The 14,861-nt window shown below is 41.9% G+C and overlaps 1 protein-coding gene and 1 pseudogene across 1 annotated transcript in view; one reads left to right on the top strand and one right to left on the bottom strand.

Moving 5' to 3' along the window:
- Window positions 1-14,861, top strand: part of WWP2 (WW domain containing E3 ubiquitin protein ligase 2) — a 147,039-nt gene that overhangs the window by 18,792 nt on the left and 113,386 nt on the right. Inside the window, exons 2-4 of the mRNA XM_036833378.1 lie at window positions 5,492-5,576; window positions 12,665-12,812; window positions 13,154-13,275. Coding sequence (XP_036689273.1) covers window positions 5,507-5,576; window positions 12,665-12,812; window positions 13,154-13,275 — 340 coding nt within the window. The 5' untranslated portion in view covers window positions 5,492-5,506. The remainder of the gene's footprint in view (window positions 1-5,491; window positions 5,577-12,664; window positions 12,813-13,153; window positions 13,276-14,861) is intronic.
- LOC118885959 lies at window positions 7,113-7,221 on the bottom strand (annotated as a pseudogene).

A 14,861-nucleotide genomic window follows, 5' to 3' on the forward strand; every position in this document is an offset into this window, starting at 1 on the left:
AAATAATGTGGGCTATTGTTAGTAAACAGTGGCCTGTAATTATGAAAGACATGGGAGGAAGAAAACATGGTAGTCTTATCTACTCTATTTCTACTGCTTTCCCTGTTGGTTTTGTTCTGAGCCGCCTTTGGAATTTATCTGATTGATTTTGATTTGGAGCCATGAAGTATAGATCGAAAGGTTTGGTCTTTCTGCCATGTAACAGGCCATGTGAGGGCTTTGCATTTCATTCTCCAGAATTCTCTCTAGTTCAGAGCAAAGGCTAAAAACAGCTAAAGCTCAGGGAGAACAAGCTAGTTTAAAAACTACCCTTAGTCGAGTTGCTACTACCCTTAGAACGAGTCCCAGTAGATGTAAAGATTTTTAAATTGTTTTCTTTTTAAAGTCTATAAATAATGGATTTCCAGCTTTTAGTGCTTTAACCTCTGTTACTAAAAGCCCCGAGGCTTAATTTACAATCATTAATCTTTCCTTCATTACTCAAGATATCATCTTTTTATCCCCTTTAAAATTATTGTTAAATTATGAAAAAGATCAAACATATGAAGTGGTTCAGAGAATAAGATAACAAACAGTCATAAAAACCACCATCTGGATTTAATGAATAGTAGCATTTTGCCATATTTGCTTCAGAACTTCTTCCTTTAAAACGTGAAATGTTGCAGATACACTCGAAGTTCCCTTGGTCTCTCTGTTCACTCCAGTTCCCCTGCTCCCTCTTCTGCTACCCTAGAGGTAACTTCTGTCCTGAACTTGGTGTGGTTCCTTCCCATCCATGCTTCTATACTTTTATACCATTCATGTGTGTCCACAACAGTAGATACAATTGTTTTGTGAAAGTTCAAGTGTATACCAATGGCATTGCCCTACACTTAGGCTATCACTTGCTTTTTTTTTTTTTTTTAGGTCTAGTATTATAGTTTGGGGTTTGTACATATGGGTTGAATTCATACATTTCAAGAACTATATAGCATCCCATTTTATAACTATTTCACAATTTATTCATTCCCTCATTGATGGACATTTAGGTTATTTATAAATTTTTGCTGTTATAAACATTGCCATGATGAACATTTTGAACATGGTTTCTTTTGCATTTGTTGGAAGATTTTCCCCTGGCAAATACCTAGGAGTGGAATCCTGGGAAGTACAATATATGCATCTTTATTGGCAAATAGCTAGGAGTGGAATCCTGGGAAGTACAATATATGCATCTTTATTGGCAAATAGGTAGGAGTGGAATCCTGGGAAGTACAATATATGCATCTTTATTGGCAAATAGCTAGGAGTGGAATCCTGGGAAGTACAATATATGCGTCTTTAACTTCTCGGCGGTTGCCAGGTACCATCTAACTTGCACTGCTTCCAGAAGCCTGTGAGGCTTCTCAGCAACACTGTTGTCAGACTTCTGATCTCTTGCTAATCTGATGGGTAAAAGAGTTGATATGTTTATTGCTTTACCAAAAAAACTTTAAGGGAGTCAAAACACTATCCTTTTGAATTTCAGAAAGTTGATACTCCTCTTCATTCATTCAATAAATATGGAGTTCTTACTAGGAGCCAGGCACTATTCCAGATAGTAGGCTACAGGGCTAAGAGGGGGACACACATCTCAGCCCTCATGGAGCTTACATTCTAGAGGAGGGAGACAATAAATACAAGAAATCAATACACTATGAACCGTGTCAGTGATAAATGCTAAGGCGGAAAGGTAAGCTAGGGAAGGATGAGTACAGTGTGTGTGGAGAGGTGGGGTTGACAGGGCGGTCAGGGAAGGCCCCTTAAGAAAGCAACATTTGAGATAATGCCTGAAGGCAGTGAAGGAATAAGCTGTATATGTGGACAATTGGGAAAAGAGCATTCTAGACAGAGGGGTAGAAGTCTGATGGGGGAACATGGCTGGCATGTTCAAGCAATGGAGAGGAAGCCCATGGGGAAGGTAGGGAGAGGGGAAAGAAATGGGAGGCAAGGTCAGAGAGGTGTGTGGTAGTGTATCACGCCGACCCTCCAAGGTCATTACAAGGACTTTGAGGTAGATGGGGAGCCACTGGATAGCTTCCAGCTTTTGAATAGCACAGTGATATGATCTGATTACATATTAAAAGACAGGACTCTTGCTGAACGTAGAAATTCGATTGAAGGGGGCAGAGGGCAGAAGCAGGAAAAACAATAACCCAGCTAAGAGATGATGGTGTTTGGAGCAAGGCAGTGACAGTGGAGATGGAGAGAAATGTTTGAGCTTGGAAATATTTTTTTTTTAATTTTTTAAAAATTAATTAATTAATTAATTAATTTATGGCTGTGTTGGGTCTTCGTTTCTGCGCGAGGGCTCTCTCCAGTTGCGGCAAGTGGGGGCCACTCCTCATCGCGGTGCGCGGGCCTCTCACTATCGCGGCCTCTCCCGCTGTGGAGCACAGGCTCCAGACGCGCAGGCCCAGCAACTGTGGCTCACGGGCCCAGTCGCTCCGCGGCACGCGGGATCTTCCCAGACCAGGGCTCGAACCCGTGTCCCCTGCATTGGCAGGCAGATGAGCTTGGAAATATTTTAAAGGTAGAATCAATAGGATTTAATGATGGGTTGAATGTGGGGTGTGAGAGGGAAAGGGGAAGCACGAATAAGCCCCAGAATTTTGGCCTGAGCCACTGGATGGAAGGAGTTGTCATTAACTGAGATGCGGAACAGGATTGAGGGCGAGTATCAGAAGCTCAGAATTGTCAATGCGCAAAGACGACCTGAGGTTCAAGGGTGAGGTTCGTACTGGACACACCCATTTGGGATTGTCCACAAATAGATAGTATTTAAAGCCATGAGACGGGTTGAGATAACCAAGGGGAGACGTGCAAGGCCTGAGCTATGGGACACTCGGGTGGTTAGAGGTTCGGGAGCAGAGAAGGAGCAAACAAAGGAGGCTGAGGAAAAGCAGCCTGAGAGGCAGGAAGAGAATCAGGCAGGTGTGGTGTCCTGGAAGCCAAGAGGAGAAAGCATTTCGAGGAAGAAAGAGTCATCTACCCATTGTGTCAGGTGCTGCCAATAGGTCATCTAAGACAAGGATTGAGAATTCACTCTTGGATTTAATACCATGGAGGTCTGGTCTCTAGAAGTCTTGATAAGAATAGTTGTAGTATTGTATTCTTATATGTTACCCATAACATTTCAGAAGTTTCCACTGCTACTTTATATGTAAGTAAAATGCCTGTTATGGACTAGTCCAGAAAAAAACTGGTCCCTTAAATTTTTTTTGGACTGGAAATCTCATAAATAAGGCAAATGGTTTTGTTTTGTTTTGGCTAAAATCTCGAAGCATAGAATTCTTTGACTTCAGCTGTGGAAAATGTCAAAATCAGTGTGACTTAGCAGTAGCTACATTTAATTCTCATACAAATGGCTTCCATTCTTAGAGTAATATGGTACATTCATAACCACATTTTAAGTCTGAACTGCTCTTCAGAATAGGGAGTTAGGAGAGACATCAGATACAAATAGAATGAAAGAAGGTATAAATGATGTTGAATAGAACAGGAATTTCATAGTGTTTTTACAGCAGCTGTTCTCAGGTGTGGTCCTCAGGCCCCTGGTGGCCCCTCGAGAGTTTTAGGGTTTTGCAGGATCAAAACTATTTTCATGATAACTTTGCCTTTTTCACTGTGACACATGCACTCATGGTGCAAAAGCAAAGGTCAGTGAAACTGTTGGTGCCATAGCACGAATCAGGGCACTACCACTGGCCTGGGCTGCTGTCATTGTGTTCCTCACCATGGCCTGCTCAGTAAAAAGGAAAGAAAGCCAGTTTCACTTAAGAATGTGCTTGACGAAGCAGTAAAAATTACCGGTTGTATTGTCTTTACTCATGTGCATGCATGTGTTTTTAATATTCTATGTGATGAAAATGGGAAATATGCCTAAAGCACTTCTCCTGCATACTGAAGTATAATTGTTGTGTTGAGAAAAAGCACTTGTATGACTGTTTGAATTAAAAGCTGTATTATATAGTTGCTTTTTTCATGAAATACCATTTTTACTTTAAAAAAAAATCAACAGATAAACTAGCGTTAATAGATTTGGGCGTTTGGCAGACATTTCCCTGAAGTTGAATGAAGTAAGCCTGTCACTTCAAGGAAAACAACTGACAGTGCTTGTTGCCAATGATAAAATATGAGTTTTTTTAAGTGAAAATTAGAATTTTGGAACACTTCCATCTACCACAAACAGCTTGACAGCTTCCCAATACTCAAAAACTTGTCTGATGAGATCAGTGGTGACATTCACGAATGTGATATTTTGGATAGGGTATAATGAAATGTGTCAACATTTGGAATATCTATAGAACTCAGTGAACCAAATATTTTCTAAATGACAAATGACGATGTTACACAATTACGTATGAGTAAAAGAGCCACTCAAAATGCAAGATAGACTTCTGCTTCTAGCCAAGATGGAGTGACGGAGATGCCTTATGGCTAATGAGGTCCATCAAAAATTATTTCATGTGCTTTGTTGGCCAGGTCCGTGTGCACATGCAGGTGATAGCAGGGTAGTCGACTGGATGAATGTTGGGCTTTGGAATCAGGAGATGTAGATTGAATCCTGGTCTGTCATTTCCTTGGCCAATAAGCACATTTACTGGTATACCTTCTTGGAGAAACTTTTATTAAAATCTGTCCATTTAAAAAATTGGTTTAATATTACTTTAAAAATTTTTTTTAATGTTTAAAATTTTTATTTATTTATTTTTTGGCCACACCGTGAGGCATTTGGGATCTTAGTTCCCCGACCAGGGATTGAACCCGTGCCCCCTGCAGTGGAAGTTCGGAGTCTTAACCATTGGACTGCCAGGAAGGTCCCTACTTTTTAAAAAATTGTTGAACTGTGACTTTCTTTTTGGAGATATTATTTTAGGCTCTCCCTCCTTAAAAGGTTGACGTAGCAGTGCTGTGTCCTTCTTAGTCCATCCAAGTCCTACCCAGATTCAGTAGTCATTACGAGACAGACACCACTCTGCCTGAAGCAGCATGGCTGCAGTTGCTTGGATGTTTATATTTTCTTTTTTTTAAAGATAAATTTATTTTATTTATTTATTTATTTATTTTTGGCTGTGTTGGGTCTTTGTTGCTGCGCGTGGGCTTTCTCTAGTTGCGGTGAAGGGGGCTACTCTTTGTTGCTGTGCGTGTGCTTCTCATTGCGGTGGCTTCTTTTGTTGAGGAGCACGGGCTCTAGGTGCGCGGGCTTCGGTAGTTGTGGCACGCAGGCTCAGTAGTTGTGGCGCATGGGCTTATTAGTTGCTCTGTGGCATGTGGGATCTTCCCGGACCAGGGCTCGAACCCGTGTCCCCTGCATTGGCAGATGGATTCTTAACCACTGCACCACCAGGGAAGTCCTGGATGTTTATATTTTCTTGCTTCTATCTCTTTAAACTCAGATATTAAAATTGGGTTCAGTTCCTCCGTCTCTTATCAGATATCCTCTAAACCTGCTGCTTTGTTTGTCTTTCAGTTTCCTGGTGATGACATGGCATCTGCCAGCTCCAGCCGGGCAGGAGTGGCCCTGCCTTTTGAGAAGTCTCAGCTTATTCTGAAAGGTGAGTGGCACTGTATGAAGTTTGTCATTTCAGGTCCAGCCCCATCTTTGGGAAAGAGGTGGAATTATACCACACCTTGGCTTACGAGCGTAACTATTCATTCTTATAGGGTTGTCATATTATAGCTGGAGTTCTTGAAGAGGAGGGGGAAAAAAAGGAACTTTTGGAAAGAATTATATAAAATGGCAAATCCTTCCTTCCCCAGGGCTCTTTTCTATCTACGCTCATTCCCTTGGTGAGCTCATCCGAACCTTATCACTTTAAATACCACCAATAGTAAGATCACTGCCACATTAGTATCTCCAGCCTGGCCTTGTCTCTGAACTCCAGGTTTGTATATCCAATAGCCCACTTGGCGTCTCCACTTGAAGGCTTAGTAAATGTCTAAAATGTGACATGCCTGGAACTGACCTGATTTTGTTTTTTTTTTTTTTCCTCAATATCCTGTATTCAGCAAATCTGGTTTTGTCTACATTCAAAATGTGGGCAGCGTTCAGCCACTTCTCACCACCCCTACTGACCCACCAGCTGGCATCATCTCCGCCCTAGATTAAGGCGGTAGCCTCCTAACCTGGCTTCCTACTTCTGCCCTTTGCCCCGCTTCATTCTGTTGATCACACAGCAGCCAGTGGTCTTGTTACAGTGTAAGCCAGCTCTTGTCACTCCTCTGCTCAAACACATCAGGACTGTCTATCTCACTCTGCGTACAAGCTGAAGATCCCATCTGATACGACCCCTTCCATTTCTCATTTCCTGTTCCACATTTACTCCTCTCTGGCTAGATGCACAGGTCCACATGGACCTCCCTTGCTATTCATTGCCTCTACCAGGTACACTCCCACCCCTGGGCCTTTGCACTTGCTGTTCCCGCTGAGTGAAATGCTCTTTTGGCTGAGTTATCTACCTGGTCTGCTTCCTGACTTTCTGCAGGTTTTTACCCCAAAGTCACTCTCTTCAACGAGGCCTTCCCTGATTCCCCCATCTAAAGACTCCCTACCCTGATTCCCTCATGTCTCTCCCCTTCACCACTTTATCTTTTTCTTCTCAGCCCCTGTCACTATTTAATGTTTGACCTATTGGAATCTATTTCATTTATTCACTGTCTCTTTCTGTAGAATGTAAGCCCCACGAGAACAGGGGTTTTTGTCTGTTTTGGTTACTGTTGATGCCCCAAAGCCTAGAACAGTGCCTGACACACAGTGAGGCCTCAGTAAATATCACACGGATGAAAGCCTGCTGCTCCAGTAGCTTTAGGAGGAGGAGTCACGGGACCACAAGATGCTCGGGGAGAGAGGAGTGGCATTCAGTATCTGGGCTCAGGCCTCTCAACGTGATCATTGGGAGGCAAAATTGTATCTTTGGTCCAAATTTTAAAATTATTGTTTTAAAAATGGAAATGTTATTCATTTATTTAATGCACTTACATAGTTTACAATTCTTTCCATTCCTCCAGCTCCCCAGTTCCCTCGCCTGGAGGGAACCTATTGTTATCAATGAGTGCTCCTTTCCCCACATCATCTTTTTTTTTTTTTTTTAAGCCTACAGCACCCAGTATTGCCAAGCGGTCTCCCATCCAAGTAGTACCCAGGCCCAACCCTGCTTAGCTTCCGAGTTCAGGGGCATTCAGGGTGGTACGGCTGTAGTCCCCATACCTTTACCAACATGATATGTTGTCAGATTTTTTTTTTTTATCTTTGCCAGTCTGGTTGGTTAAAAAAAAAAATTGTGTTCTCAGCATAGTTTTACTTCTCATTAAATGATAAGTGATGTTTAGTGTCTTATCATATGTTTAAGTAAATTTGTATTTCCTTTTCTGTGGGTTGCCTGTGTCTATTCTTTGCCTGTTTCTTATTGAGTTATTGATTTTTTTTATAGTCTTCATACATTTTAATTACTTTTCTTGGTGTCTCATGGCTGCTCCAGCCCTTTTGAGAAGGGAGAAGGATTAGAGTGAACTGATAGGGTTTTGAACTTGAGACTACAGCCTTTACTGCCTTATCTAATAATTAGCAGGGCTAGGTCAGAACAGAAGCCTGCCCATGGAAACTGGTGATATCCTGAGGTCCCTGTTTTGGGACCATGTTATTCAGGAACACGCTCTGACTTCTAAAGGTTTCTCTCTTGCCTTTCCCCAATGTGTATTTTCTCACTAGTGTGGAGAGAGCTAACTTGATAATACAGGTGCACCTCATTATATATGCACTTAAGCTATAGGGAGTTGATAATACCATCCAGGAAAATGGTGGGGGAGAAAGAGAAGGAGAGAAACAACCATTTAAACAGTGTGGGTGGTTCTTCCTCCTGTGCATTTCGTGGATAGAGCCTCTGGTGTAATTTGGGAGCTGTTGCTATGCTGTCCCCTCTCTCTGCCTCAGTTCCCTTTGCCTCTTATAGTGCAGTCCTAGAGATTTATTTTTTTATTTTTTATCTTTAAAAATTTTTATTGGAGTATAGTTGATTTACAGTGTTGTGTTAGTTTCAGGTGTATGGTAAAGTGAATCAGTTATACATATACATATATCCACTCTTCTTAAGATTCTTTTCCCACATAGGTCATTAAGGAGTATTGAGTAGAATTCCCTGTGCTGTACACAGTAGGTCCTTATTAGTTATCTATTTTATTATTTTTTAAATTAATTAATTTAATTAATTTATTTATTTTGGCTGCGTCGGGTCTTTGTTGCTGCGCGTGGGCTTTCTCTAGTTGCGGCGAGCGGGGGCTACTCTTCGTTGCGGCGAGCGGGGGCTACTCTTCGTTGTGGTGCGCGGGCTTCTCATTGCAGGGGCTTCTCATTGCAGTGCCTTCTCTGGTTGGGGAGCATGGGCTCTAGGCGCGAGGGCTTCAGTAGTTGTGGCTCGCCGGCTCTAGAGCGCAGGCTCAGTAGTTGTGGCGCATGGGCTTAGTTGCTCCGCGGCATGTGGGATCTTCTCGGACCAGGGCTCGAACCCATGTCCCCTGCATTGGCAGGCGGATTCTTAACCACTGCGCCACCAGGGGAGCCCTGGTTATCTATTTTATATATAGTAATAGTGTGTATATGTCAATCCCAATCTCCCAATTTATCCCTCTCCCCCAGTCCTAGAGTTTTACAATACACTTTTTAAATACACTGAGGTCCTCAAACGTAAGCCAACTATTTTATCTGATATTTAACTGAAGGAACACTGAAAACACAGCACAGCAAAGCAAAAAACTGGCCGTTTGGAACCTATAGAAAGATAATATGCCACACCCTATTCTGTTGCCTTCCTAAGAGCTTTTCAGGGGTATAATTTTGGAAATATGTGATTTTTTGCCTTATTTGTTGACTTTAAAAGCTAAATCCTATGTGAAGATGTGACTCCATGTATAAGAAACTGGCATTTATATTTTATCAAATAGTAAATAAACTTTCTAGGTAAACTTGAGACCTTTATTTTGGCTTGTCTTTTAAGAACAAGAAACATTGAAAATATCACCCCACTTATTAATTATAAATTACTGAGGGGAAAATGTATCTTTACAGTGGAGTGACCTGGCAAACCCCACATTAACCATGGTATCAAAATTAGTATCCCCAATAGGAGGATGGCCTGGTGTGTACAGTAAGAAGTATGCAACCTAACTTGTGTAGTTAGTGTTCTTGACAAAAATGTTCACTGTAAATCTAACCATGAGGAAACAATCAGAAAAATGCAGGATTTAGCATTCTGTAAAACAGCTGGTGGAAGTCTTTAAAAATCATTGTCATGGAAAAAGAAGGGAGTGCATTCTAGGTGTTAAAAGATTAAGGAGACAGCAGTTGAGTACAGTTTGTTCATCTTGATTGGATCCTGGGTTGGGAGAAAAACAGCTATAAAAATATGTTTGGGGGACTTCCCTGGTGGTGCAGTGGTTAAGACTCTGCGCTCCCAATGCAGAGGGCACAGATTCGATCCCTGGTCAGGGAACTAGATCCCACATGCATGTCACAGTTAAGAGTTGGCATGCCACAACTAAGAAGCCTGCGTGCCACAACTACAGAGCTGGAGAGCCGCAACTAAATCCTGGCACAACCAAATAAATAAATAAATATTAAAAAAAAAAAGTTGGGAACAACTGGGAAAATTTGAATATGGAATGGATATCAAATGATGGAAGGAGTGACTCTACATTTTTTTTTTAGGTATAATAATGGTGGTGTGGTGGGTGGAAGGATGCCCTTATTGTTAGGAATTGCATTCTGAAAGTAATCAGGGCTGATCTGTCATGATGTCTCCAACTTACTTTTTTTTTTAAACACAGATGTCGTATATATATCTGGGTCCTGTGCTATCCAATAGGGTAGCAAGTATAGCCACATAGAACTATTTACATTAAAATTAAATAAAATTTAAAGCTCCAGTCCTCAGTCTCACTAGCCATATTTCAAGTGCTTTATAGCCACATGTATCTCATGGCAATGTATTGGACAGCGCTGGTGTAGAACATTTTTATTATTGCGGAAGTTCTCTGGGTAATATTGATGATAGACGCTGAGAGAGAGACAGAAAAGCATATGTGGCAAAATGATAGCAGTTAGTAAATAATGTGCAATTATTTATTCTATTCTTTCAATTTTTATGTAAATTGGGAACTTCACAAAAAACTACTAACTGCACCATGTGATCTTAGATTGAGTCCAGGACTAGAAAAAAATCTTTTCTCTTTTGCTATAATGGACATTGATAGGGTAATTGGCAAAATTGGAATAAGGTCTGTACCTTAGATAATAGTATTAAAGAATGTTGAATTTCCCAGTGTTGATAATTATACTATGGTAATGTTAGAAAATGTCTTAGTTCTTAGAAAAGACACACTGAAGTATTTAGGGAGAGAAAAAGAGAGTAGTAAAGCAAGTAGCATAGAAAGTTAATATTTGGTGACTTCGGGTGAAGGGTTTTTTTAAATGAAATTATTTTATTTATTTATTTATTTATTTATTTATTTGGCTGCGTTGGGTCTTCGTTGTGGCATGTGGGATCTTTCGTTGTGGCACGTGGGCTTCTCTCTAGTTGTGTTGTGTGGGTTTTCTGTCTCTAATTGAGGCACGTGGGCTCAGTAGTTGTGGCGCATGGGCTTAGTTGCCCTATGGCATGTGGGATCCTAGTTCCCCGACCAGGGATTGAACCCGTGTCCCCTGAATTGGAAGGGGGATTCTTTACCACTGGACCACCAGGGAAGTCCCCGGTGAAGGGTTTATAAGAATTCTTTGTATTACTCTTGCAACTTTTCTAAATGTCTGAAATTATATCAAAAAATTCTTTTTAAAAAGTAGATACTAAAAAAACAAGGACCAAAAAGGAAACATGATGGAAGAGTTCAAAGAATTGGCCTGGGAGCTGGGAGACTTGGTTCCAGGCTTAGCACTGCCTTTGACTAGCTCCGTGATTTTGGATATGTCTCACCTCCCTGGATCTTAGTTGGCCCAACTATTAAATAAAGGGTTTGAACTTGTTGATTTCAAAGAAACTGTCTAGCTCAAAATGGTAGGACTCTATAACCAGTCCCTATTTTTTATCTATATTTTTACATTTAAGGGTCTCCCTGCAGAGCTGCTCTCGCACCACCAGGTGGCCTCAGTTAACCTTGGTCTATGTGTGTAGTATTTTCATTTTCCCACTCTGGGCCACATTTCCCAGCTCTACGACCTTTTGTCCTAATACCAACACTTGTTGCTTCTTAATCTTCACGACAGCTTTTGTTGCTGTTGTTCCTTGACTTTCTGTCTAGTGTTCTTTTGGTCCTGGAGAAGACACGTATTGCTAAAACACAATCAGAGGTGGCTTTGCCCTTTGCCAAGTTGTGGACCCTTATAGGACTGTCATCCCTCAGAAGGGTCTAGGAGAGAGAGGTTTGCTAACTCTTGATGGGAACTCAGGTTCAGGCAGTCTTGTCATCATGGGTAAGGAACATCAGTTATATGCTCTGATTTAGGGCATAGGATAGAAACCATCCAGATGGGTTTTGTCCTAGTGATCTGGAGTTTCCACCATGGCTGATAAATGCTACAAAAGGAGCTTGTCTAGCATCCAGCCCTGGGCGTATGCTTGCTTAGTTGGTGCTGAGCCCCTGGCTTGCTGGTGCCGTGTAAGCATCAGAAATGCTGCCGCATGAAGGAAATGAACAGAAGAGGAAATGCAGATGGTTAACAAGTACATGGAAAAACTATTCAATCTGGCTAGTAATTGAAGAAAAGCATTAGAACAAATAAGCAAAGTCTGGAAATGGCATATAGCATGGTGTGGAGTCAGGCTGCCGGGTGCACATTGCGGTTCGAAGCTCCCTGGATGTGTAGCCTGGGGCAACGACCTAGCTTCCCCAAGCATGTTTCCTCGTGGGTGAAATGGAGTGACGATGTATTTCTTGCCTCATTGTAAGGATTCAGTTAGATAATGTGTGCATAGTATAGTATCTGTAATAAGTGCTCATTAACTCTTAGCTATTATCTTTATACTATTTTTTTTTTTTTACCTACATGATTTGCAAAGGGTGAAAAAAACATAGTACTCAGTGCTATGCAGTGTTTGGTGAAATGGATATATTCCTATAGTGCTGATAGGTGTCTACATGGGTTTAGAAAGGAACTGAGCAGTTTTAAGAACTTTAAAAAATGTTCATATCCTTTGGAAGAATACTCAGAAATGCATGCAAATACTATATACGTTTGTGGTCATTTTCCCCGAGCCAAAAGTTGGAAGCAATTTATTCAACAATGAAAGAATAGTTGACTAAATTATGGTGTATGCTTGTAATGGGCTTATGTTGCAGCTTTTTAAAATGGATTTTGGGGGGAGAGGAATTTTTAAAGAATTGGAGACATAAAAGATGAAAGTCTAGGAAGTCTGTATTTACCAACATCTTAATGATAATTATCCCAGTGTTTTTGGGTTAGGAGTGATTTTTTTTCTTATGCTTCTTTTCTTATGCTATTTTTATATCCTCACATTAAAAAAGAAGTCTTTTTAGAATGAGGAAAAGACAAAATTTCTTTTTTAAAAGAAACAACAAAAAAGAGGGAGAACATCTGCCACAGGGGGGCAGCTGGGAGCCCTCTGACTCATCGTTGACTTCTGTCTTTCCTGTCCAGTGGTGTCAGCAAAGCCCAAGGTGCATAGTCGTCAACCTCGAATTAACTCGTTTGTGGAAGTGGCAGTGGATGGACTCCCCAGTGAGACGAAGAAGACTGGGAAGCGAATTGGGAGCTCGGAGCTTCTCTGGAACGAGATCATCATTTTGTAAGAGAAAACCCCTTCTCTCCGAATGCAGCCCCCCGGGGGAATAGAGGAAGGGGTTGTGGGAGATCCAGGTTCCCTGTAGCCGCCTCTAGTCCTTCTGCCTTTGGTACCCGAGGCACTTTCTCTTCCGGTGTTTCTACATCATCGAGCTCACAGAGTGTTCATTGTTAGCTGGATGGTTACAGGGTCAGCTCTGGGGGGGAAAGGGTATATGTGAGTGTCTTCCTCTTTGGGGTTCCCCCCACCTTCAAGATGTCAGCAGTGTAGTTTCTCTGTTTTCTTCTAAGTTACAGGAATGACTGATCTGCTTGGGTATGATGAATCAAGTATTTGTTTTCCAGGAATGTCACGGCCCAGAGTCATTTAGATTTGAAGGTCTGGAGCTGCCACACCTTGAGAAATGAACTGCTAGGCACCGCCTCTGTCAACCTCTCCAATGTCCTGAAGAACAATGGGGGCAAAAGTATGTACAAGGAAGGGGTACCTGACGTCATTCATTTGTGGGGGTGGGGAAAAGAATGTGAAGGCATGGATTTCTCTCACATGGTGGCTAAACCTGCTGATACAGTTTCCTCCAGGACCAGAGGCTGCAGTTACTGTACTCCCCGTGGATGTGGTCCGTGGAGTTCTAGGAAGGCTGAGAGCTACTCTCTGCCTCTGTTGCAGAACTCAGCCCCTTGGTCCAGGGCCCCTAGTGGTGGGATGCACTGATATCTCCCCCTTGATCCTTCCTCAGGGATGCATACTTTCCCTCTGCCCCTCTTTTCCTGATCCTGATGTGTGACGTGTAGAATCAAACTGTCAAATGCCTCCAGCCTAAATCATTACTTTCCTAGTCTGATCCCTCAAACACAACAAAGGAGCTTCGTCTGTGGGTGGGTGTGTACATGTGTGCCTGCCTGTCTGCGTGGAATGGTGTTACAAATGGTGCCCTGTGCTTAGAAGGCACTCGATACACATTTCCTGGATGTTGGAATGCAGTGGAAGCTCTATCATGATTATTCAGCATGCCTCGGCTGCACGAAATCTAAATCCTCACGCCTGTTTATTGCTGTCTGTGGTCAGTGGAGTAACTCGTGGCTGAGGTATCTGGATCCTCCCTCATAAAGCCTCTATTCAGAGCAGTACCAGATGTGGCGAGGGAATGCCACAGAAAGAAAGGCTCCTTCTTTTCTTGACGTGTGCTGTCTAGCAAATATTTTCTGAACGTGGATTTAGTTTAAGAGAGATGTGTGGGTGGGGAGCCCTGAGTCCCAGGGAGAGTGCTGCTTGATTCAAGGGTCTTTCCTTTCTGAGCCTGTCCTTTCTGATGGGCCTCTTGAGTGGTGTGTGAGGCTCCCCCGGTCTTTTCCTTTCTGCTGGGCACGCACTGATGTGGTGAACCCACTCTGGACTCTGGAATCGTCTGAAATGAGGATCTGCCTCTATTCTAATTCTGCAGGGAACACCCCGCTGCTCTGTCTTCTGAGTCGGTCTTTATTTTCCCAAATGCTAGCCTGCCTTTTATAGTTTGATTCTCAAGGGGGATTATATTTACTATGTCATTTGGAAATAGACTTGTGGGCATTCTCACATTAGGACCAGCAACCGACATTGAGTGTCCTTTTCTCTCCTTTTTCATTTGTCCAGTTGGCATACTTTTGCTTTCAATTACAAAAGTGATTGTTGAAAAATTGGGAATCACACAAAAGCACACAGACACACAAAGAAAATAAAATTCTCCTGGAAGTACAGTACCTAGTGATAATTATTGTTAACATTTTGATATATGCCTTTCTGAGCTTTTTTCCCCTGTGTGCAGTGTATTAATATTTAAGACATCAGTGAAACAAAATTGAGATCATACATGAACTTATTTTGCAACATGCATTTTTCTCTTTAAAATGTATTACTATATCTTTATTTTTAATTGTGATAAAAAAAACACATAATGTAAAACTTACCATCTTAGCCATTTTTAAATGTACAGTGCAGTGGCATTAAGTACATTGACAGGATTCTGCAGCCATCACCTCCATCCGTCTCCAGGACTTTTTCATCTTGCTAAAC

Source organism: Balaenoptera musculus, chromosome 19 (assembly GCF_009873245.2).
Source record: "Balaenoptera musculus isolate JJ_BM4_2016_0621 chromosome 19, mBalMus1.pri.v3, whole genome shotgun sequence".
Lineage (NCBI taxonomy): Eukaryota > Metazoa > Chordata > Mammalia > Artiodactyla > Balaenopteridae > Balaenoptera > Balaenoptera musculus.